Source organism: Haliotis rubra, unplaced genomic scaffold, assembly GCF_003918875.1.
Source record: "Haliotis rubra isolate DU_JTF1 unplaced genomic scaffold, ASM391887v1 Scf13, whole genome shotgun sequence".
In the NCBI taxonomy this organism is placed as follows: Eukaryota; Metazoa; Mollusca; class Gastropoda; order Lepetellida; family Haliotidae; genus Haliotis; species Haliotis rubra.
Window position 1 is genome coordinate 2,551,042 of NW_025765225.1, and position 26,403 is coordinate 2,577,444.

Sequence of the window (26,403 nt, forward strand, 5' to 3'; positions counted from 1 at the left end):
GACTGATATTGATAGTGACTCGTAAAAAGATGTTTATGTTGTAGTCGTACAACGAGTCATGCAGTGGTCAGTGGTATGTAAATGTGGACAAACACTGGTGGTCACCATCTGTGGGGTTGTTCAAATCAACCTTAGCGTCAAGAGTATAGTACGTCCATGGCAAGGTATGGGCTGTACGATCAACAACGGTACCTTTGGGGATTGTGCATCATTGAAACTTCACTGAAATGTCAGTTTTGTATTATATTTTTAACAATCCAATGGATTTACTGTTACTGGACGGTGGGGCAGTCATTTTGTACTAATATAACATTTATTATGTGTGAAATATAACCTGAAACAAGCAAAATAACACAATGCTACAAATACCTAATAAAGAAGCTTTGTTATCAAAGGTTATCATGGTTTAGGAACACCATTGGAAGAAAGAACAAAAATGAGTTCGGATATTGAAAATTACTTCACAATATCTCTGAGATATCTTCCGAACACTTCCGAGTGGATTAGTTAGTTGAAATTAATCAGGTCATGTTTACTTGCTTGTTGTCATCACAAAGTTTTAGTGATATAATGTTTACGGCAATTTTGATTTTAAGCCCAATAGAATGTGTTTTGTCAGAAACTTGGGTTAGGGTATTGCCCAGCAGTGATGTTTTATACATTAAAATATTGTCTTTCATATAGTACTTTTTGTTCTACAAATTCATTGTTCCACAGTGTACTTACGACAATGGCAAAAATGTAATATTGGTCTTTTTGTACCTTAGTGTTTCCTGTGAAAGTCTGGATAGCCTTCCTATGACAATAAAGGCAGGATGCTTTTATTGATGACGTCTTTGTTCCATATGATGTGACTCCATATCAGACTGATTTGGTTTGATATAGATTCTCATACAGTTGTCAAGCAAGAATGAAGCCTGTCATCCATAAGAGCAGCCTGACTCTATTATTACTAATCAACTAATCAACAGTACAGTGTAAGTATTTCCTGTTGAAAGAAAACAACAGATAAATGTCATGTTAAGAATTTAATCTTATGAACAAAATTGCCATCACTGTATCATTTCCACAGTAAGAAGTTTACACAGATTACAAGCCATACGTTACTGATAATTCAGTAGCTGTAAAACATGGCAGCCAAAGGTGACAGTATGACCTCAAAACAATACGTTCAAAATACATTTCAGTCGTGTCAAATAAGAAACAATGATCTAGTGCAAGGACATATCTAATACTGTGGTGTAAAAAAACCTCAGAAGCAGAAAACAATATGTAAAAAAGCAGTGGATTGTCACAAACATCAACAAAATGAGATCATTTTCACAAAAAATGCAATGTGTTGAAAATAGTGTAATATATGTAATATTTTGATGAACGAATGCAATAACAGACAAAAAATCAAACATCCATCCACAAAACAATTACCAATACTACAGTGTTGTTCATTATAGAAAGTGTAGGATCATTCCTCCAGGGAATGCAACACAGAGAAATTCTGATAACAATAACGAGAAATACACACAAATAGCTCACAAAATGTAAAAAAAACACTGTCTCTTTCTTTCAAGACCAACAACAAGTGTAAAATGATTCTCATACAGAGGCACTTGAAAATATGTACACAATTTGGGAGAGGTTGTTTAACAAATGATAATTCATGTCACTTTGGACATACTGCTTCCGACTTCTACCCTTGGTATGTGTTCACTCAACCATGGGGGCGGCAGGGTAGCCAAGTGGTTAAAGCATTTACATGCCGAAGTCCCGGGTTCGATTCTCACATGGGTACAACATGTGAAGCCAATTCCTGGTGTCCCTGCAGTGATATTTGCTGGAATATTGCTAAAAATGGCGTAAACTAAACTCACCCATTCACTCAACCATGATAAACTGACATGTGAGTGATCTGGTTGCAGTGATTAACATATACATTCTTTAAAGAATATTAGAACCTGGACTGGACCAACCATTTGGACCATCTTGGACAGGAATCTGTGATGTCCAGGTACAATGACAACACTATCAAGCAGGTAACAAACTGTAATCATATATATCACACATATTCCTGGGCCTAGATTTTTGAAGCTCTCTTAGCGCTAAGATAGTCGTAAGTGCCATACATTAACATTAACTTACGACTATCTTAGCGCTAAGAGAGCCCTGTAAATCTAGGCCCTGTACTATAGCCATGGCTGCTGGGTTACATGCATGCCTTGCTAATTTTGGAGGGATTTTTGTGCGACAAACTTGTATCAAACTCCAAATGTAGGAAAAATTAATTAATAAAAATGTGATGGAAAATATTTTTCCATAATGTATAAATAAATTCAATAATAAAATAGACATTGTTTTCCAACTGTATTGTTGTTTTTGAATAGTATAATGAAATTCACATTTAAAAACCTGATATGATTCCAGCAACATGAAAAATGCCAGAGCAATGCATGGAGTCAATTACAAAAACACTTTCACTGAATATTCTACAAAATAATGATGAAAAGCATCAACATCTGTACGGACGACATCAGTAATCTGAACAGCTCTGTACCTCATCTGCCTTGAATATTCTAACACTAGCATCTGTATAGGCCCAGATACTTTATACAATGACATCAAACAGCAGATGAAACCATTCATGTAACACAGTGCAACTAAGATCTATACATAAGTGTCACTTCATCCACTGCCAATAAAATGACAGATATTTATACATAAAAACAGTGAATATAAAATCATTTATGGAATTTGAATTAAATAAGGAACAAAATATCTGATAAGATTTTGACAATCTAATTTACGTTTCACATGTGCAGCAAAGGTTCTACCTTTACTAATGGTTCCTCTTTAAGAAATGTATTTACTAATTTGACAATATAAAACATGAACACTTCGAACAGAGATTTACCAGGGTTATTTTTCATAGAGGTCCAGGGTTCCAGGTTAAAAAATGGGGGTCCCTGACAAATGCCAGAAATTGACTATAGTGCTTGGCCACAAGTGACGAAACACTTAGCCTGCTCTGAAGACAATAGTTCAAAATATTAATTAAAGTCAATCTAAAAGTGTTAGGATGAGAAGATTGTAAAGCATTATCATTTTCAGGTCATATTTTATTATTAATAATATTTTTAAGTCTTCCCAAATCAAGAAACACTGCCATATTCATTCCTAAACATGAATAAAAATATTCTGTCAATTTTTCATCCATTTTTAATATGTATGTGTTAGGATGCCAGATTTGGGACAGTAAATACCTACTTTATCATATTCTAATAAACAATGAGTGAAAATAATAATATTTGTACAGGATATTCATGACTGTATTAAACATTAAAACATCATACACCAGTGAATAAATACATAAGTGTGCAAGGTACATGAACAGTGTATATACATGGCTGTAAAACACAGCAACAGTATCTGTAACATCTACAAGCAGAACCATCAGGAACCTGAGTATGCAGGAAACATTCTCTATCACACATATTCCTAAATTACTTCCTTATCAAATGCTGTTATAACAATAACAATAAGCATTATAACACCAGATCACCATGTCATAGCACACATTATCACATATGTCATATCACAGATATCACACAACCATAACTTCACACAATCAACATTACATCAGGAACTGTACTCTCAGACTTATATACAGCATCAAATTCCTCCAAAAACTAGAATAGTTCTAGTATTTTCTGTATTCATCCACACATGCACATCATGTCTCCACATGTAAGTAGATACTATCTATATGCAAATGTAGCGACAATTTAGGTAAACCTTTTTCTATATATGCACTTTTATTCTTGTTAAAATATTCAAGATTAAATTAGTTAAATGTTTGTGCCATCTGTGTCAAGATGGTCTTTGACATACAGATACCCATGAAGATATGGGTTAGAATTTGCCTCCAGCAACCTATGCTTGTTGTAAAAGGCACCTAACGGGATCGGGGGATCAGGCTCACTGACTTGGTTGACACATGTCATTGTATCCCAAATGTGAAGATCGATGCTCATGTTGTTGATCACTGGATTGTCTGGTCCAGACTGATTATTTACAGAGCACCACCACATAGCTGGAATATTGCTGAGTGCTACGTTAAACAACCAATTAACTTTAACATAAGGTGTATTACCTTCCCTTGGTCCACTGAGAATGTGAAAATAAATATGTAATGAAGAAACAATTGACAGACTAGATTCTGAAATTGACAACTTATGTGATGTGACACGAAGAATTCTGGAATCACTGATCAGATTTAATTTACTATAATTTCAGGATATGTCAATTTTTGTGTATACTAAGAGCAGGATTTGTAGAACAGACTATTCATCACACTGCTATCAACATCACTCATATACACAACTATAACTATAATCATACTAGAACTAACTATCCATCATGTCGCCATTAACATCTACATGCTGGAACACTCTGCTACAACTTCATGTAGGACCACACTTCTACATCATGTAGGACCACACTTCTACATCATGTAGGACCACACTTCTACACCATGTAGGACCACACTTATACATCATGCAGGAACACTCTGCTACAACTTCATGTAGGACCACACTTCTACATCATGTAGGACCACACTTCTACATCATGTAGGAACACACTTCTACATCATGTAGGAACACACTTCTACATCATGTAGGAACACACTTCTACATCATGTAGGACCACACTTCTACATCATGTAGGAACACACTTCTACATCATGTCATGTAGGAACACACATTAGGACCACACTTCTACATCATGTAGGAACACACTTCTACATCATGTAGGAACACACTTCTACACCATGTAGGAACACACTTCTACATCATGTAGGACCACACTTCTACATCATGTAGGACCACACTTCTACATCATGTAGGAACACACTTCTACATCATGTAGGAACACTACATCATCTACACCATGTAGGAACACACTTCTACATCATGTAGGAGGACACTTCTACATCTTCTACATCATGTGTAGGGACACACTTCTACATCATGTAGGAACACACTTCTACATCATGTAGGACCACACTTCTACATCATGTAGGACCACACTTCTACATCATGTAGGAACACACTTCTACATCATGTAGGAACACACTTCTACATCATGTAGGAACACACTTCTACATCATGTAGGACCACACTTCTACATCATGTGTACTTCTACAACACACTTCTACATCATGTAGGACCACACTTTCATCATGTAGGACCACACTTCCTAGGACACTTAATTTCTACATCATGTAGGACCACACTTCTACATCATGTAGGGACTACACACACCTTCATCACTTCTACATCATGTAGGACCACACTTCTACATCATGTAGGAACACACTTCTACATCATGTAGGACCACACTTCTACATCATGTAGGAACACACTTCTACATCATGTAGGACCACACTTCTACATCATGTAGGACCACACTTCTACATCATGTAGGACCACACTTCTACATCATGTAGGAACACACTTCTACATCATGTAGGAACACACTTCTACATCATGTAGGACCACACTTCTACATCATGTAGGAACACACTTCTACATCATGTAGGAACACACTTCTACATCATGTAGGACCACACTTCTACATCATGTAGGAACACACTTCTACATCATGTAGGAACACACTTCTACATCATGTAGGAACACACTTCTACATCATGTAGGAACCACACTTCTATGCCATACATCATGTGGAACACACTTCTACATCATGTAGGACCACACTTCTACATCATGTAGGACCACACTTCTACATCATGTAGGACCACACTTCTACATCATGTAGGAACACACTTCTACATCATGTAGGACCTCACTTCTACATCATGTAGGACCACACTTATACATCATGCAGGAACACTCTGCTACAACTTCATGTAGGACCACACTTCTACATCATGTAGGAACACACTTCTACATCATGTAGGAACACACTTCTACATCATGTAGGAACACACTTCTATGTCATGTAGGAACACACTTCTACATCATGTAGGACCACACTTATACATCATGTAGGACCACTGCTACAACTTCATGTAGGACCACACTTCTACTTCATGTAAGAACACTATGCTACAAAATGGCAGTCAACAGCTATCAACAGATTATCATGGCCTCTCATAAGAGCACCATTTGTAGAACTAACTATCCTTCAAGTCAGCATTTACACCATGTTTCAAAATAATGGTACCATGTAGGAACACCACTACAAGATGTCAGTCCAGAACATACAGACTGCCATGGGCCTCAGGGCTTCATCATGGCTGGAACACAGTAACACTATGCTACAGAACATTATGCATGTACAAGATGGCAGTCAATAGCAACATGCAAACAATTATGGGCCCAGGGTGGATTACTGGAACACCATGCTTTAAGATGGAATGCTAGCTATAATATGGCATTCTAAAGCTGGATATGACTATCAGGATGTTCTGGGTTTATCTCGGTCTTGCATCAATGTTTTTATCTGCTCTTCTTGCTCACTCACCAGTTTCCACAACTGAAATAAACCATTCAAATGTCTATAAAAGACACCAAACTATAGCTGGGCCATTATAGAATGCAATAGGTATACATGTCAGGCAAATGTTTTCTTGCTACCTTGCTATATGTACTGAACTGTTATAAAAATAAATCAAACCAAAGACCCAAAGGTACAGAAGCTCACCTTTGATAACTGACATGAAGTGACATTTATATATGAATAGGTTTGCATAACAAAGAATAGATTCCCAAAATGTATCCATGCTTAATTGCCTTTTATCATTCTTATAATATTGACCTTTATAAAAAGAGTCCAAAAGAGCAAAGTCCAAGCATTTGCAGACCTTGATTAAAATGACATGAGAGCCTAGTTTCAATATCATCCTCTAATAAACTATATATTTCTAGTATGAAATCTGTATTCTCCACTCTAATGAGCTTCGGCAATGAACATTTAAAAATTTCATATTTGAATTTTCAAAAATGAAAAGTATGCTATATTGTAATTAATAATCCTGATATGATTAATACAGTATATTCTTCTTTCAGTGGTAATTGACAGAAGGAGAGCTCAGACATTTGCTGACGTGGACAATGTCAAAAGTCAGCTAAAGATGACCAACATGGTAGGTCATGGCGATATGGGAACTGAGATCCAACTGCCCACCTGAAAGGCTCTTACAGTGATAGTACAGAGTCCTGGGGATGAGATATCGCAGTAAGGAGATTCTAACATTTGTGACAAATGATATTGAATGGCACACTTAATATAGAACATCATACCTTCTTATTTTCAGTTTCTAGTTGTTGTATCCTGGCTTGCAGATGGCCCACATTCTGACTATCAGGTTCATGGTCCTGCTGGAATTTAAATTTTTAACTATAAATATAGAGATTTTTTCTGGTTTACATCTTCTTTCTAAAAGAGATGTAACCCAGAAAAAATCTCTATGTTCATCAAATAGCATCTTCTAAAATGCCAATCAAGCATATAAATTGTATATTTATGATACTTATCCTATCCCACATTATACACTTTCTCTTGTTCTTATGACCCTGATGTGGAAACAACCTTGAACAATGTTTTCAGACTCTTGTATCCACCATGACTCCACTATCCTCAGTCCCTGTAACACACCATAACTCCATCTATTGTTGCATCTATCCACTGTCATGCATCTATCCACTAGGCATGCATCTATCCACTACTATCTATCCACTAGTCATGCATCTATCCACTAGTGATATGTCATGCATCTATTGAATAGTCATGATCCACTAGTCATGCATCTATCCACTAGTCATGCAAGAATCCCATGATGGTTGGTTTGAATATTGAGCCTTACTTTAGGATTCATGATTTGTCAACCGACTTATTTCATGGTTCCTGAAAACCGTGAACTTGCCACTGACACAGAACTGACATTCAGTGACAGAATTGACATCAGGGTTTTACCTCGACTCACAAACATGGAGGTCCCAGGGACCGCTAATTATTAGTTTTAAGGGTCCTTGCAGGCAATACAAGGGTTCTTTGAAGTAACGGAGTAGAGGCTGTATGTTTTGATAATTTATTTAGAGCCTGGAATGAATCATTGATTGGACTGGTGGATGAAATGATGCACTTAACTGCTCTGAAACAAACAACCAAACACTTAGCAAAGTCATAGATGTGTTGTGGGTTCAGTGAATAATATTGTGCATCCCTCTGGACTCAGTGAATATTTTGTGTCCAATATTCATGACTCAGTGACATATCTTTTAATATATCGATGCACATTTGCAGATTGTGTAAGTTGAGTGAGTGAGTTTAGTTTTACATCTCACTTAGCAATATTCCAGCTATATGGCGGCGGTCTGTAAATAATCAAGTCTGGACCAGACAATCCAGTGATCAACAGCATGAGCATCGATCTGCACAACTGGGAACCGATGACAAGTGTCAACCAAAGTCAGCAACGAGCCTGACCACCGATCCTGTTGGTTACTGAAACTAGACACAGACCTTCTTACGATCTGTTGTGAAACCAAGCACTTACACTTGGGTTACTGAAGATTATACTGTTCAACTAGACATCCTGGACACTTACACTTGTCTGAGCAGCTCGTCTGACATCTGCTGTGAAACCCTGTGATATACTGTTCAACTAGACACATCCTGGACACTTACACTTGTCTGAGCAGCTACGTCTGACATCTGCTGTGAAACCCTGTGATATACTGTTCAACTAGACACATACTGGACACTTACACTTGTCTGAGCAGCTACGTCTGACATCTGCTGTGAAACCCTGTGATATACTGTTCAACTAGACACATACTGGACACTTACACTTGTCTGAGCAGCTACGTCTGACACATCTGACACTTACACTTGTGAAACCATGTGATATACTGTTCAACTAGACACATCCTGGACACTTACACTTGTCTGAGCAGCTACGTGACATCTGTTGTGAAACCATGTGATATACTGTTCAACTGACATCTGACACTTACACTTGTCTGAAACTGACATCTGCTGTGAAACCATGTTTAAATCTGGCATTTGTAGTCTGAGAGACGGATGACCACTTGATCCACTGGCTGGCTGGTCGGAGCCTCCGATGTCTGGACTCGGGGTGCAGGATGGGATGGGTATCACTTCAGCATCATTTAACTCCTGTAATATATGAGGTGAGATTAGGAGAGAAGGGGACACTGCACATACTCTGTAATATGTTCTACTTGAACATTTTTAGTTTGACTGTAACAGGAACATGCTCACAATGTCACACACATGCCTACACACACATACACACACACATCCCTAGTGTGAAACACACAAACACTCTCTCAATATAACATATACATACAAAGATATATACCAAACAAAGAGGTGATTCACTACACATTTTGTTATATTACCTATAGAAATTCTCATATTTTTCAAAAGTTACAAACACTTAATAAAACTTCAGTGTAAAGGACTTTCCTATATGTCTCTTTTGTCAAATTGAGTTTGGTGCAGCATATAATAATGATAACAACAAAAACAATAATAATAATAAGCAGTGAAATGCAATCTAACACGTAGAAGACGTATGTCCATCAACAGATATAAAAGAATTTGCCCATTGTGTAAATTATCTACTGAAAACGAAATTCATTTTTTATTTATCTGTCCATCGTACATAGATCTACGTAAACAATATATTCCTGAATGTTACTTCTCCAAGTCACCTAGTATAGCATTTAAACAATTCCTGTCTTCCAATGACAACTGTATCAACTTAAAACTATCACAATACATTTACAATGCAATGTCTAAGCATGATACTCTGTCAAAATCATGTGTATTCAAGCTGTATATGATAGTATAATGCATGTAACTCCAATGTATATGGGCCAGAGGCCTGAAATACAATAAACATCTTTTGACTTTTGACTTCAACACCCTTTTTCTTTACATTTGGAAAGTTAGACATTTGTATAATCTGTAAGAATTACTTGCTGATTTGGATGTACACTTACGTGATCTTAGAAAAAACATATAAACTCTGATTCAAGATCAGCAAACATCATTAATGACAGAAATGTACAGGTAAAACTAGGCTGTCCCCTCACCGCTTCCAGCCAGGGTGGCAATGAGCTGTTGGTGACTGCCGCTGTGTGTTGAGCTGACTCGGGAGGGGTGTTGGGTTTCCCTGAGTCCCCGCTCAGGGTAGGGACATGGGGGCTGCTGGATATGACTGGGGGACTGGCAATGTCATCATCCACGAAGGCACTGTCTTCTGGGACAGTCTCCACTTGGATAAACTCAACTGGGAACAAACAGCAGGGGATATTAATGCATGTATCACAGACAATATCAAACTGGAGAAAAAATTAAAACGCAATTATTATTGATGACAACTTCTTCTTTATTGTATGTCACAACGTTTCTGGGCTATTCCTTGCCTCTTCGTCAGGTGGATTGTGAAAAAATATGAAATATCAAAACATTTCAATTACTGAACACAAAATACAAAAGTCCTAATCCAACAGAAATGTTAAGTATTTGTTTTCAAATCGTTGCAATACAAACATGACACTAATTCTGAAATAAGAATACTTGTATAATTTCTTTATCATTCATATCTTTGTTAACCATAATTTTCTTAACTACGTACTGTACATACACAATATTTACTATACATGTGCATTTGTCCAGCAATGCTATTTCTTTGTTAACCATACATCTGTTTAAACAAGCATGTGTTTTTCATCAATACACCTGTATTTTTCAACCATGTGTTTGCATGTGTGTGTGTATGTGTTTCTCAACCACACATTTGTGTTTCTAAAAATACACACATTGCTAAGCTATAGAAATGTTTTTCTTAACCATGCATGGCTGATGAGTATTTGGAACTTTCTGTGATCTAGCTACTTCAACATCTAGATATTTAAGGGTGCTGTACCCTTGAAATGTATATCAGTTTACTGTAATCAGACTATCAAAAACCTGCAAATACCTACACAAGGTCTATAACATATTCACTGTTGACTTTACACCACTACACACATGGAATACATAACACTGTCAATTTGGTTATTTATATGCATTGCCAAAGACATAACCTGAATTCATAACATGCCGGCTTGGCCACAATGAAGCTTAACTATTTCTGACACAGTCTCCATTGGGATTACAAAGGTCATTGTGTACCTATTAAATGCACCAGCATGATGAGTAAGTGAGTTTAGTTTTATGCCACTTTTAGCAATATTCCAGCAATATCATGGTGGGGGACTCCAGAAATGGGCTTCACACATTGTACCCATGTGGGGAATGGAACCCGGACGTTCAGTGTGACAAGCGAACTGGGCCAACCCAACACCCCGTACCAGCCATAATTAGACTACACTGAAATGGAAAACAGAATTGTTCCAAGCCAACCAGTTGTGATAAAATGATAACAGCAGCATTTCGCTATTTACATTGTGTGGAAAAGAGTTACCTGGTGTTCTTGAATAGTATTGGAGCACTGATGGCACAGTCATTTAAAGGATGTAAGTAGTTGTGTGGAGATGTGTACCTTAGGTATGTAATGATTCAATGATAATGGGTTTGAATCTGAGGTTCTGATGTTTGTGACCCTTGATAATGGCACCGCCAGGCACCCTGACTCTGTACAAGGAATGCTTTCAAACAGGTAGGCCACAGAGGAACAAATTCCTACAATTTATGGCATTTAAAAACAAACTATCAACCAACATTATTCAAATATGACAAATGATGTGAGTTTTGACATAAACTATCTATACATTCAAATAATGAAACATAAATACGAACTACCACATTTATTAAACAATTTCACTACATGAATTTGTAATGCCAGGTTTGAACAGGTCAGCAATATTCATACATCAGGATATATTATTCCAGTCTATTATGAGCAGACGGCTACCTGAATAACATCAATATCACAACCGCTACCCAGCAGATATTCCCAGCATGCAGTGGGCAATGTGCACTTGCTGACTTCTTGCAAATATTACTCTAACATTACTATATTTAACTGTACTTGAAAACATAACCAACCAGTTGCCAGAATAATTTTGTCAATATAGAATACTGCTGGAAATAAAAAGCATATCAGCACATGTCAATTGTTAAAGCTGGTGAAAATTACTTTCAAATTGGTTTTGTGAGAACACAACAAATAGTATGTTCTTCAGAAAAATGTTTAAGACAAAGGGATAGTCATACTATTGGGAGCAATACTATAGATGAATCTCCTTTTTGCCAGGCAAGAGTGTCCACTGGTCTATATCAAGGCAATGTGGACACTGTTGCCTCTAGCAGATGTATTGTCCTTGGGCAAAAACATATAGGCACAAAATTAACTGTAAGTTAGGCATGATTAAAAATCAAATCAAATATACATTAATATATATCAGGTGTTGAGGTATTGATTAACCTCTGAGAAAGTGACATTAGTAAATATTCAAATGAACATGATGAATCAAGAGAATGTTGAATGGAAGTTTCCAAAACAATAATGGTGCCCAGTATCTTAAACAAAATCTGAAGAACATTTTGCTGTGACCTCACTGAAAAAAAAGCAGGAAAGCTCCAAAGAGGAACAGAAGACAAGAAACTGTATTGAATTATTGGGTTTAAATGAACCAATATTATCTTGATATGTAGAGATTTGCGTCATGGAGGAGGTATCTGTTACTCCACCAGGGAAAGGACATGTTAGATGTTTGAATCGGACACGGCAGTGAGGGACATGGGACAAGGTCATGCAGACCACTCCAATCACCCAATATTGACCATGCACTGACACCATGCAAGCTCACACAGAACACTTCTCTTGATGTGTTTCACTTTAAAGTGATGAATAATTATAAATATGAATAAAATATTTACAACAATAATAAAACTATACAAACTGTCTTGATTCTAATATCACTGTCTCTTGATGTGTTTCACTTTAAAGTGATGAATAATTATAAACATGAACAAAATCTTTATGACATTATCAAAACAAAAACATTTCTTGATTCAGATGTCCATTAGTATTTTTAAATGGATGGTCATGAACTGATTCTGCAAACTGTCATAGAATTAACATCATTAGGATGATTACAATACATCATTACTTCAACATAATGAATTTGAAGTCCTAGGTTATATTCATTTCAGCCTTATTAATGTATCTAATTGTTATTATTTTAAATGCTTGTAGTCCTTATCTCACTGTCAACACACACAACCCTTCTGAAGGCATGCACAGAGCAATCACAGTTTGCCTTACCTGATTCTGGAGCCTTGTCTAAAGCAAATCATAGGCAGATCATATATTTCATATCAAACAAGAACCATATTAAATGATAAAGTGTTCTGCATCAATAAACTGGGGCTTTCAATTTTATTGTTTCATATTAAAAGAAATTCGTTAATACAATCCAGTTCAAACTAGAGTGGAATAGGAGATTTACAAAGCATCAGTGTTTAGAAACTGTTCAGAATGCATCAATATTCAGAAAGTGTTTTTCACTTCAACATTTTCTACTAAATAGTTTTCCTCTTCGAGGTGGTCTCAAGTATAAATATTCCTGTTATATCATAGGGCCTGTAAATAATGTGAAAGCATGAACACTAACCACAGTGCCAGGCCTCAATGACATGGAACCAGTCAAGTATTATAGGATATTTATATAGCACACATATCCTTAAAACTGGTACATGCTCAAGGTATTATTTTCCTCGATCATTGCAGGTCAATCTCAACGGCACGACATATTATCAATCTCAACTCCCTGGGGATTATACAACTCTTGCAGCCTCTAGGCGCACCAAGTTATTGCAGCTTTCCCATCCTTACGAGATACCCATTCACAGCTGGGTGGACTGGGGCACATAGTTTACTGCAAGTTTACTGCGTTGCTGTACCTGCAACTAGGTGTTTGCATGCATTCATGTGGCCACCATCTGGTCATTTACCAATGGTTTCGTGGGTTCTTTTAAGTGCACAGGGTTGTGTACTGTACACTAGGGGTTGTGACAACACTGAAAGAGTCTGCACACAAAGTTGACTCCAAGGTTTTTACACCTGGTCACATGTGGGCTCGATCCTGTCATCTCAAGCTCGCTGGATCACTAGCCTGGCACCTTAGACAGCTTGCCCACCATGCCCCATGGTGGAAGTATCCTCCTCTACCCATACACTTGGGTCATCACGACCTGCAATGTCATCCTGACCTATTCCACTCCAGTGTCCACAAGGCGTTTCTTGTAGAGACAAACCTTCCTCAAACCATCAGGTAGACACTGTATTCTCAGGATTGATTACTTGTAAATAACATATATGTTTTCACTAATGCTTAGTAAGCATAATAAAGAGATATTTACACTTTTGTATGTGTAACGCAGGGTTTTATGAAAAATGTTTCAAAATATCAATACACAACATAAAATATACTATTGATTTTTTGCAGTTATGGCATATGAGTATACACTAAACACTTCTAGCAGACAGTTTGAGAAATGAGTGTAACAGCCTATCTGATATAGTAGTATTTTGTGCGTTTCTAACAGATGTGGAGGAGCTAGAGTAGAACTGAGAAGAGACAGCTGATCACTACTGCATAGACAAAACAAAGTTGAAGCAACAGAATACCATATACTGACAGTGAAGGGAACATACATTTAGGGGAGGATACCCTTGACTTGAGCGTTTTTTGGTTGAGGACTTTCTCTGAAAAAGAAAATAGAATAATTGTGAAAATATAAAAAACCATCTACTCATAAGTTAGATGTTGGAGGCATGCTACTTGTTATTTAACACCACAGTAATATTTCAGCTGTATGTTTGTAAATTATCAAGTCTAGACCAGACAATCCAGTGATTGATATCATGAGCAATGACCAACAGCATCCACGTCTGTTGACACACAATCATCCAAGTGTGGCCATAGGTTCTTCTGGTGCTTCTCTAACCACAAGCATAGGTTGCTGGGACCAATTCCCACCAGGAATTCCCATTGTTTTTTTGTTGCTTGCTTGTGAAACCAAAGAATCGTATTGATTGTCACGTTTTCTGGACCCATGAATTCTCCCACTGAAGTATTCCTACCATAACTAATAGAATGAACTTGTGAAGATCTGGGTAGAATTGGTCTTATTGGATTATTTGTTTACCATGTTTTACAGCCAAAATATTCCTGAACCAGCATAAACAACAAACAAATATACCTTACTTTGTCTTACCCACCTACAAACATGTAAGTGTTTAACATCCTCTGCATTTTCATGACTGTGAGTCTCTGACCTGATTTTCATTTGGTGTTAAATAAGGCTCCTTTCTGAGAGTGTCTAGAGTCATTTAGAGGTTAGATGTAAACATCATATAAATGTATTATTATTATTTGTTTGTTTCTTGTTAACGCCTTATTTGGCAATATTCCAGCTATATGGTTGCTGTCTATAAATATTTGAGTCTGGACCAGACAATCGAGTGATCAACATCAGTTGGGATATGATCCCGTTAGTCGCCTCTTATGACAAGCAGGAAATGCTGAAGACCAATTCTAACCCGGATCTTCAAACGTATATTAAAGAGGTTGATGACTTACATGAGGCTCATAACAACTTCTTTAGCATACATATACATTATTTCATCCCGACTTCTTTCCCCTTCACTAGGGGAGTGTATGTATTATATAAATTGTCCTCCATATTAATACTCCTTGTCCAATTTCATTTCTATCACAGCCTATCGTTGAATGAAATCCAAACTGTTGAAGGTATAGCCATTTAGGACATTCATGAAACCCACAAATACTGGGATGGTGCTGAAAACCCATGGTTCATGGGCATGGCACATGTGTAGTTTGAATATCATGACTAGAAGATCCTGGCATTACTAAGGAAGGCAACTCTGTACAGCAAATGGCTGCAAATAAGAGCATCTAGCCACCTCCACATCCAGCATCTGAGAATCATTCTGATCTGAGCTGCCCAGTGCCAAGTACCTGCAATGAGGAGTGTATTCCAGTGGCAAGAGGAGATGTCTGCTACGATGTGCAGACACCCAAACATGGGTCGAGGCAGCGACGTACACTGACTGTTCGGACCTTTTCCCTGGTCGGTGATGTAAGCACCTAGACGGCCACTCTCTCCGTTACCCCACGAGTAGATCTGGTTCTCTGGAGAGAGAATAGAGCATATATATAGGTAACCATGGTAACAGTTTAATTATTTTTATCAATGGTCCTTGTCAAGACACTATCCAAGTCTAAAGACCACTGAGCTTATCAAGCTACAAGAGACCAACGCACAGCAACGTGAACCGTCATCGCAACTGCTGGTTTTGCTGACCCTCAGACAGGAGCGGTAATTACTGTATTTGACATTTTCTCAATTCCCCACGGGAGTTTGCAGAGTTTGACTTGTAATTACAAAATTATCTCACTAGGTAATAAGAACCAAGTATGAATGTATATATACTGACAAAACTTGACAAAACATAACTTCTTACCATTAGTAGAGATGACAGTGAATCCATTGCCACACGCGACCCTACCGACTCTCTGCCCTGCAAGCATCCCTCCAACACGACACACGCACTCCCGCTTCTTGAAGTCCCCCAGACCCAGCTGCCCATACTTGTTGGAACCAAATGTAAACAGGTAGCCATACACTGTAGAAAGATGCAAGAAGACTTCAGGAGAAGCAATCAAAGCACTGTTCCACCTTTTCTGAATACTTTACTCTAAAAGTCAGCTCTGTATCACAAAGGTTTAGGTGTTTGAAATGCCTTTGGATCTCCAAGATCTCCATCGTTAAAAGAGTCTAGAAAACTATTGAAATCATTATGGAACTTATCAAAGATCCGAATATGAATGAGAACTAAAATAAATTTCAAGTTTTAAAAGGTTTTGGGCCCCGTTTCACAAAGCTCTAGTAGGCCTATGATCTCGTAACTTTTCTCATAGCATTCGTACCTCCTATGTTACAGTATAGCAGGTACCAATGCTACGAGAAAATATACGAGATCTTAAGCCTACAAGAGCTTTGTGAAACGGGGCCCTGGACTTCTGTGAACAACACCAGAGCAGAAGGTATACCCAAAAATGTGCATTATTGTTTTAAAAGAGGTTGATTTTTACAGGTTTTTTAGTAACATTTTAATAGAATTGATCTAGCCCAAAACTTTCAAATACAATCACGGTATTCTCAGGAGATGCAGACTTAGAACCATTACAAGTATGTACAAAGATCAGTCAAGGTCATGGTCTAATTTTCTCAAGAACTTGGAAAAAGAAATTCCATTATTTTCATGCATACCTCTGTACCTGGCCATTTCATCAGTCCAAAACTTCAAGGCAATAGAACAAAAAACATGACAAATGTCTTTCATCATGTTCTTCAATGTTTTCCGAAACAAATTATGAGACTTTCAGGCGTTCCTGGTACCTCATTCTTTGGAAACAACATGTGAACTTTCTCAACTTGCATTGCTACAGAGATAGGAGATAAACAAATTTACTGTAACCATGGTAACTTATATTCAGTCAATCCAAAGACATTCAACCCAAAATCAAAGGAGGACATCTTAAGGTCGCTAAGATTAAAACAGGTTTCATTCCCCTGAATCTGGTACACACAAACCATGTTGTAGGAAACTTCGATACAATCTCACAATTTGAACTTGAATAACATCACATATACTACCCATCAAAGGTTTAGACTCACTTAAAGCACTCACTATATGTTATGTATATATATGTGGTTACATAGAACTTGGGGGAACCAACAGCAAACCTTATACAGATGAATTGCACAAGGATCATGCATCAAATTGCTGAAAAGCATGTGCAAATAACAGCTGCGTTTTGGTGTATAGTTTTGTTAAGAATTTGCCAATTTTCACTGAGTTTCATGATTTATTGAACTCATGACAATAATTTTTTTCAACAATACGAATTTGTGTTACAATACATCACTTCATGTGCCAACAGTACCTTTAAACAGTATGGAATATTTTGCAAAATCAAGTTAAGAACAGTTGACTGAAGTAAGTTACTATATTTACACTAGTGAGTCTAACCTTTTGATGGGTAGTATATTATAACACCTCTCCAGGGAATGTATGATAACACAGGTTGGGTGCCACTTACAATCTATGACTGCGGAGTGTGTCTTGCCAGTGGCCACACTGACGATGTTGTAGCGGCTGAGTGGCTTCACTGTAGTGAATATGTATTTACAGGGGATGTCGTACACCTGCAAACACAAGATACAAAATCTGTAAATCATGCATACAACCACACCTTATTGTTTTAACTATACATTGCTGGTGTCCACCACTGTGAACCCGTGAAGGTCTGGGTTATTGATCTTCAGTAATAGCCCATGCTTGTCGTAAGAGGCGACTAACGGGATCGGGGTGGTCAGGCTCGCTGACTTGGTTGACACATGTCATCGGTTCCCAATTGCGCAGATTGATGTTCATGCTGTTGATCACTGGATTGTCTGGTCCAGACTCGATTATGTACAGACCGCCGCCATATAGCTGGAATATTGCTGAGTGTGGCGTAAAATTTAACTCACTCACTCCTCCGCTGTGATACTGTTGGAATAATGCTAAAAGCAGTGTAAACCATATTTACTCACTTACTATCTATGGACTGAAATCCCATTTAATCCAGATGTTATCATTCATAGAGAAATCTTCCAAACAAAATCACCAATTACAAATCGGCAAAGCTGTTTAGAACAGAAATCATCTAGATCACAGAATGCCTGGACTAACAGGGTGTTCTACAGAAGTTCAACTGTGTCTGCCTTAACAACCTCTTGCTGACTTGACAGTGGATTGTGACTTTAGCCACTTGTCTGAAGTCCAAGTCTAGTAGAATTCTGTCTGGTCAAGTAAGCTCAGCCAATAACAGCACATATGATAACATAAACTGATGATGCTTAGAGCCATGTTCGGTGAAGATTCAAATGTTTTGTGCAAAGACTCTGCTGACGGGAAGTGACTGAGTGAATGTGTTTTAACCCAAGTTGTAAGTAGTTGAGTTTAATGTCAGCCAGCTAGCCAGTGAAAGTTGTAGGGTCACATGAAGCAAGGCTCCTGTGTACACAATGCAGTGTACATCCGCAACACCCGTAATCATCTTTGATAAGTCATGTTTCTTGTAACATTTCTCTATCAGAGAAATTGTTTCCTTTCTCATTATAATGTTTCAATCAACAGAATATACATGTTATTTTCTGTCATCAATCAGTGGCGGCTCAGGTCACGAATCAGTTGAAGGTAAGTGACGTCAAGCTCGGACAGTCCTAGGATGTGTGACCGTGTTTGGCAGCTTGACTCCTGAGAGTTTCTAGGACTTCAGTCCTGCCCCAGATCGAAGCACATGTGATACATGTGGTCTCACCTTAGGCAAGTGAGTTTGTTCAAAATTGCCTCTGTTCACCTAGCAGAAAATGGGTATCCGGTTGGATAAAGTCATCTGACTATAACCTTCTAGCGCCTAACAGGCAGCTTGGGTTATCCGGGGTAATATTAATCAGATTCTGATTACAGCGTCCAGTGAGCAGCTAGTCAGATGGATACTAGGCGCTATATAAATGAATTATTATTATTATTGTTATTAACTGATGCCTGATTCTTGGAAATATTAACTTGTGCCCAGCACTTGAAAACAATCCGCAGGGAATCCTGATGACCAAGCTAGGTGGAGCCCTGCAGATATGCATGGTGAGTGTGTGAGCAAGTTTGCTTTTATAATGTTGCTTTTGTAGCAAATATTCTAGCAAAATATAAACCTGAAAGCTGCTTCTCACTATATATTAGACATGGCTTCTTTTCCCTGAATAACGCATTTGAGGTTTTTGTTTGCTCCCAGGTTTTACTTTTCGTAAGTAAGACCTATTTCTTGGTTTTACTTTTTGTAAGTAAGACCTCTTCCCAGGTTTTACTTTTTCCAAACTCTATATTAACATCAACATTCAAATGCAGATGATATGTTAGTGTTTGAAATCAATTGAAAAATATCGTCAAAGATCAACTTAAATGTGCAAATGTTTTCCCTAGCAGGATTTGAACCGCATATTTCACATTCATAAGCGGACAGTCTACCACACATCACCGGGCCGACAAAGACCGAGGGTTGAATTATGTATTTATAGTTAGGCCTACTGTCATTCAATTGATTTTACTAGCGCTTCAGTTACTGTTACGTAGCTTCATTACACGATCATCTAATTATCCATCATTGACGGTTTATATGTATAATAAAGCACTCCTCCTCGGTTATGGTTGGGAAAGTAAGCCCTCGACCATCGGGTGGAGAGAAGTAAGACCTCGAGCGCTACACGCTCTCGGTCTTACTTCTCCCCACCCTCCGGTCTCGGGTCTTACTTTCCCAACCATAACCTCGGAGTCGTGCTTTATCCTACACACATAACAGCTGGGAACACCAGAAATTGACTTTACAGATTGTACCACTGAAGGGAAAGGAACCTAGGTCTTCAGCAAGATTAGCAAAAGCATTAACCACAAGGATACCACATGCCTCCACCTCTGTACAAATACAGGCCAAACAGTGATCCAAACATACCTTTGCTTTTCGTTTTCTCAACCCGGATGTTTCTGAATTGAAGCCTAGTTTGTTGTGCTCATTGCTGCCACAGGCCAGGAGGCGGCCATTGGTGGTGATGAGGAACGTTCCGTCTGATCCCGCACACACCGACTTGATAAGGTGCTTGCCTGGAGTGGACACCTGACAACAAGCATACTGTAGAACTCTGGGGCAGTTTTACTGACAAAGAGTTACACACTCAGAGCTATTCCATTGAAAATTGGTACTGCAATTGTTACAGATTCAATCGTTGCCATTTGCATTAAATTCTCAGTGAATATGAAGATGTTGTAACTTTCCTTTCCTCCCCGCCTTTGGACTCTTACTTACCTTCTGAGGTAGACTGTAATCATCTTCTGAACCAAGTCCAAGACGACCTGAAATATCACACATTTCATTTACTTGTCACATAAACCATGAGTCTGTGCCTCAAACATGAATTTCCTTTCCCAGCTGTCTGTGCCTCCAGCATGAATGTTCATCCCCCACTAGCCATATAAATGTAACAACTTATGGATGATAGTTTGACTACGTTTAAAAATAAAAGAAATTCATGTTTATGAAGGCTTAATATACTTCCTAACAGGAATATGCTCCTACTGAAGAAAATTGATATCAATCAACTCACCAAACTCCCCACAGCCCCATGTATAAACATCCCCATCTTTACTGATGGCAACACAGTGGGACTCTCCACATGACACTTGCTCCACTGGTATCTGACTAAAGTAGTCTACTGGCACCGGCTCCAGTACATCATCTCCACTGTCAGTTCCAAGACAACCAAAATAGTCTGAACCAAAGGAGTACACCTTTCCTTCATCTATGGAAAAAGAAACTGGTTATGTATCATCTCTTCATGACTAGATATAATATAATGTCTTCATTAGCACATGAAATACATCAATATAAGGTAAAACTCCTCAACCCAAAGGGGCAGTTTATACTCAATTCTGTACGTCTTGAGAGTGTATTTATCAAATATCACGTACTGATGATACATCTTACACATGGGTGAACCAGCTACAGGTGATCGTTACCTGTGACACACAAGGTGAAATCCTCCCCACAGTCCACCTGCTTGATGGGGATGCCAATAAGAGCGTCGACTCTCTTGGGGGCCTTGTACGCAGCAACATCTCCATGACCCAGTTGACCAACTATGGCCGTGTCACCTTGAAGATTCTACAAGAAGAATGAGTTTCTTACCCCGTAACTTCATATGATATGCAGAAACAGTTACAGTAGTAATAGAGGGGGGGAACTACCGCAGATGCGGCTTAGAGGCTTATTTGTGGGAATTAAGCCCCCCAGCCCCCCTTTAAAAAATATCAAGAGCCATCCTTCGATGTGCAAGTTCAAATAAAAAATAGCAATTGGTGTTTTGATCAGAGACCCGCCTGGTCCCTGGTCTGATGATGTTTGTGGTGCGCTGGTATTTCTCCCGTGGGGTTGTGGTTGACTGTGCTCTCCCTGAGAGCTCCTTGTTGCTTTTTTCCCGAATGGTAGGCTTCGAACCTCGGTGACAGAGATGCGCAACTCTGTACCTTGATCGTACCCAGCAGTCGTTCGACTGAGCCACAGAGGACCTGATAGTCGAGTGCTCGGTTTAACAGGGCTATCCTGAGATTGCATCATCCTCTTAAACCGGGCTCCGTCTATAGTCCTGCAAAGGATGTCTGAAACACCAATTGCTCCCTCTGTGGGTTGTGGCCACAGAGGGCTTTTGCTATTTTTTATTTGAACTTGCACATCGAAGGATGGCTCTTGATATTTTTTTAAGGGGGGCTGGGAGGCTTAATTCCCACAAATAAGCCTCTAAGCCGCATCTGAGGTAGTACCCCCCCTCTATTACTACTGTTACCCCTCAAATTTTATGAAACCATTCTGGAAAAGCTATGATAAATGAGCATTTCATTGGTTGTTTAACATGATTCGACATGACAAATTTATTTGAAATTTTAGATTCCTACTTTTGAATTTTCTGTTGCAACATATATTCCCACATGTATTTATGAAACTGACATGAGTTCTGTATTATATTTTCCATAAGGAAAATGAAACATACAACTTTATGGATGACAACTTCTTGTTATTGCATTAAGCGACGTTCCGATGAAGATTCTTACATCGTCATCAAACATCGCTTAATGCAATAAACAAGAAGTTGTCATCCATAAAGTTGTATGTTTCATCTTTGACTCACCAACTTCTAGAATGCCAGTCAAACAATTTGAAAGAAAATGATTACATTCACTGAATTTTAGTGTCTACTGAGTAACATGCAGGGCAAATAACATATGTGAATAGCATCAACAAACGAATGTAAGTTATAGTAACATCCCATACATTGAAAACTGACTTCATCTAAGTCTTTTTCATGGGTGTTTGAGTGTACTCGAGTGTCAGGATGAACTAACAATCATAGATCTTTAGCCCACTGGACAAGTCTTGAGGCACATAATTATCATAACTGTCTCTGACCATCTTATATCGATCCACCCGATGCCAAGAAATCATCAACTTGTGATTTAAAAGCTGAAATACTTTGTCTGTTTGTCAATCATTGCTAACCCTAATCACTGATGTGTTGGGGGGGACAATTAGCAATACACACTCACTCACTCACTACTGGATCACATTGGATAAAATGTCTTGTTCGTATCCAAAACTACAAAATGGCCACCAGCATTGTATATATCTGTATATTAGGACTGTGTAATGGCTAAATATTTGTATTGCTATGCATTGCGACACACTGGAAGCTTGAGTGATCTGTTTTCTACAGACAAAAGTAAAAATTACTCAGTATGGTCTACTGCCATGATTACCTAGTAGTGGACACAAGGGAGATAACCATGTAAAACAAAAATCATTTCCCCATTTCTATCGTTTTCTCAATCAAGTTCAAAGTGAAACCTCATTTGTGAATGAATTACTGCGTACAATACAAAAAGAAACCTTGTTACAATGTTTTTTACCCAATATACGAGAACACCGAAAAAATACTTCAATACATATCATTTGAAAAGCTTAATGTAATATAATACCCTTTGGCAGAGCTGTTTTTCCTAAAAGAGTCTTGGAGCAGACTTTCATGGACTGGAAACATGCGCTATATAGATAACTAATTATTATTTACTGATAATACCGTCACTCATACAATATAAAAAAATAGAGAGGGATTCTATGACTGGGTAATTTAAAAAAACTCATTTTAAACAACAATAAGGAAACAGACACTCTCACCAGGTCTGAATTTGTCGATGAAGTAAGTGAGTAATTATAATAATCTGAGATGGACAACATGAGCTGCCAGCTGACTCACCGCCCAGGTGTAGAGCTCCTTCTCCACTGTCAGGGTCGCCAAGTGGGAGTGGCCTGCAGACACCTGCAAACACCATTACCAAATTCACCAGGTATATAATGAATGCTTTTTATAACCAGACAGTGAAATTGCATGATTATATTGAGTATTAAATTTCGGATCGTTGACATGGTATTTCCGGTGTTACATGTTCATAGTAATGACTGTACATGGGGATAACACATCAATATTCATTATGGTGTGAAAATAAATGCAAACCCCCTCCACACAGCTATGAGTTTTTATACAAAAAGTGTGTACTATTAGGAGTGGGTATTGCAGAGAATTTTCATATTGCGATGCAAAAGCGTATATTGAAATATGTATTGCAATATATTGCAAGAAGTTTTTTTTCAACAAAAAACTACGTATAATCGAGTTAATGCTTGATTTATAAAGCAAAAACACAACAAAATCACTATGCTTGATTAAGATTTAATAAAAACTTTTAATCATGACAAAAAACAAATGTAAATAATATTTGGCACAAATATAAAAAGGAAAGGAACAACTTAAAAAACGGAAATATCCGAAGATTTCCGAGTGTTATGAAGTTTTCCGAATGCATGTCAAAATACAGGTTTTCGATCAGCGTATCGCAATACGTATCGTTTTCATGTCTGAACCGGTAAATACCGGTAAACCGGTTCAGTTCAAAATCCAAAAGGGTCAGTGTTTGTGTTGAAACAGTTGTAGTTCTTGCCACAGTGAATGACATTAGTCAAAACTTAAACAGGTCGGGAAGAGACAAACATTAACAATATCCCACAACACAGATTATTGGTCCCCATCTCAAGGTCAACACATTATAAAATGAGACAGCAACTTGATGATTTCAAAGAGAATTCATGGACAACATAAGCCAAATTTTGTCATAATATGATGATGGGCATATAGGTTCATATAATTTATTATTTCAAACTGTTATCAGTGACATTACAGTCTAAATAATGTCTGGACAAGGTAATCCAGTGGTGGACATTATGCACACCAATCCCCACAATCATTGTACAGTGACACGCTAACAGGTCAGCATGTCTGATAACCATATTCATTAGGTCGTCATCAAGGCTACAGTCACACACAATCATCCAATACTCACCTGAACTGGGATCCTCTCTCTACTGAACAGGTCCAACACCCAACCATACCATCAGGCTACAGTCACACATCATCATCCAATACTCACCTGAACTGGGATCCTCTCTCTACTGAACAGGTCCAACACCCAACCATACCATCAGGCTACAGTCACACACCATCATCCAATACTCACCTGAACTGGGATCTCTCTCTACTGAACAGGTCCATCAGGCACACCAATACCATACCATCAGGCTACAGTCACACATCATCATCCAATACTCACCTTGACTGGGATCCTCTCTCTCTACTGAACAGGTCCAACACATCCAACCATACCATCAGGCTACAGTCACACACAATCATCCAATACTCACCTGAACTGGGATCCTCTCTCTACTGAACAGTCACACACAATCATCCAACACCCAAACCATACCATCAGGCTACAGTCAGCAGGTCCACACACAATCATCCAATACTCACCTGAACTGGGATCTCTCTCTACTGAACAGGTCCAGCAACCAACCATACCATCAGGCTACAGTCACACACAATCATCCAATACTCACCTGAACTGGGATCCTCTCTCTACTGAACAGGTCCAACACCCAACCATACCATCAGGCTACAGTCACACACAATCATCCAATACTCACCTGAACTGGGATCCTCTCTCTACTGAACAGGTCCAACACCCAACCATACCATCAGGCTACAGTCACACACAATCATCCAATACTCACCTGAACTGGGATCCTCTCTCTCTACTGAACAGGTCCAACACAATCCAACCATACCATCAGGCTACAGTCACACACAATCATCCAATACTCACCTGAACTGGGATCTCTCTCTACTGAACAGGTCCAACACCCAGCCATACCATCAGGCTACAGTCACACACAATCATCCAATACTCACCTGAACTGGGATCTCTCTCTACTGAACAGGTCCAACACCCAACCATACCATCAGGCTACAGTCACAGTCACACAATCATCCAATACTCACCTGAACTGGGATCTCTCTCTACTGAACAGGTCCAACACCCAGCCATACCATCAGGCTACAGTCACACACAATCATCCAATACTCACCTGAACTGGGATCATCTCTCTACTGAACAGGTCCAACACCCAACCATACCATCAGGCTACAGTCACACACAATCATCCAATACTCACCTGAACTGGGATCATCTCTCTACTGAACAGGTCCAACACCCAATCATACCATCAGGCTACAGTCACACACAATCATCCAATACTCACCTGAACTGGGATCATCTCT

The 26,403-nt window shown here is 38.5% G+C and overlaps 1 protein-coding gene and 1 long non-coding RNA gene across 4 annotated transcripts in view; both read right to left on the minus strand.

Annotated features, from left to right (window-relative positions):
* Positions 1–1,015: 1,015 nt before the first annotated feature.
* On the minus strand, positions 1,016–3,970 carry LOC124267130. The gene is made up of 2 exons (XR_006895958.1): positions 2,182–3,970; positions 1,016–2,071 (listed from the first exon to the last, which is right to left on the minus strand). It is a non-coding gene; the product is annotated as an uncharacterized LOC124267130 (long non-coding RNA).
* Positions 3,971–6,067: 2,097 nt separating this feature from the next.
* Positions 6,068–26,403, minus strand: part of LOC124267131 (serine/threonine-protein kinase Nek9-like) — a 33,371-nt gene continuing 13,035 nt past the window's right edge. Inside the window, exons 12-26 of one of the 3 annotated variants that reach the window (XM_046702007.1) lie at positions 23,989–24,051; positions 21,701–21,845; positions 21,289–21,483; positions 20,991–21,037; positions 20,640–20,801; positions 18,189–18,294; positions 16,547–16,708; positions 16,041–16,214; positions 14,714–14,764; positions 13,322–13,339; positions 10,140–10,336; positions 9,046–9,195; positions 8,785–8,814; positions 7,317–7,391; positions 6,068–6,549 (exon numbers count right to left, since the gene is read on the minus strand). In XM_046702007.1, coding sequence (XP_046557963.1) covers positions 6,472–6,549; positions 7,317–7,391; positions 8,785–8,814; positions 9,046–9,195; positions 10,140–10,336; positions 13,322–13,339; positions 14,714–14,764; positions 16,041–16,214; positions 16,547–16,708; positions 18,189–18,294; positions 20,640–20,801; positions 20,991–21,037; positions 21,289–21,483; positions 21,701–21,845; positions 23,989–24,051 — 1,653 coding nt within the window. In that variant the 3' untranslated portion in view covers positions 6,068–6,471. Of the gene's footprint in view, positions 6,550–7,316; positions 7,395–8,784; positions 8,815–8,958; positions 8,979–9,044; positions 9,196–10,139; positions 10,337–13,321; positions 13,340–14,713; positions 14,765–16,040; positions 16,215–16,546; positions 16,709–18,188; positions 18,295–20,639; positions 20,802–20,990; positions 21,038–21,288; positions 21,484–21,700; positions 21,846–23,988; positions 24,052–26,403 lie in introns of all 3 variants that reach the window. The other 2 variants (XM_046702008.1, XM_046702009.1) reach the window with 2 other exon arrangements.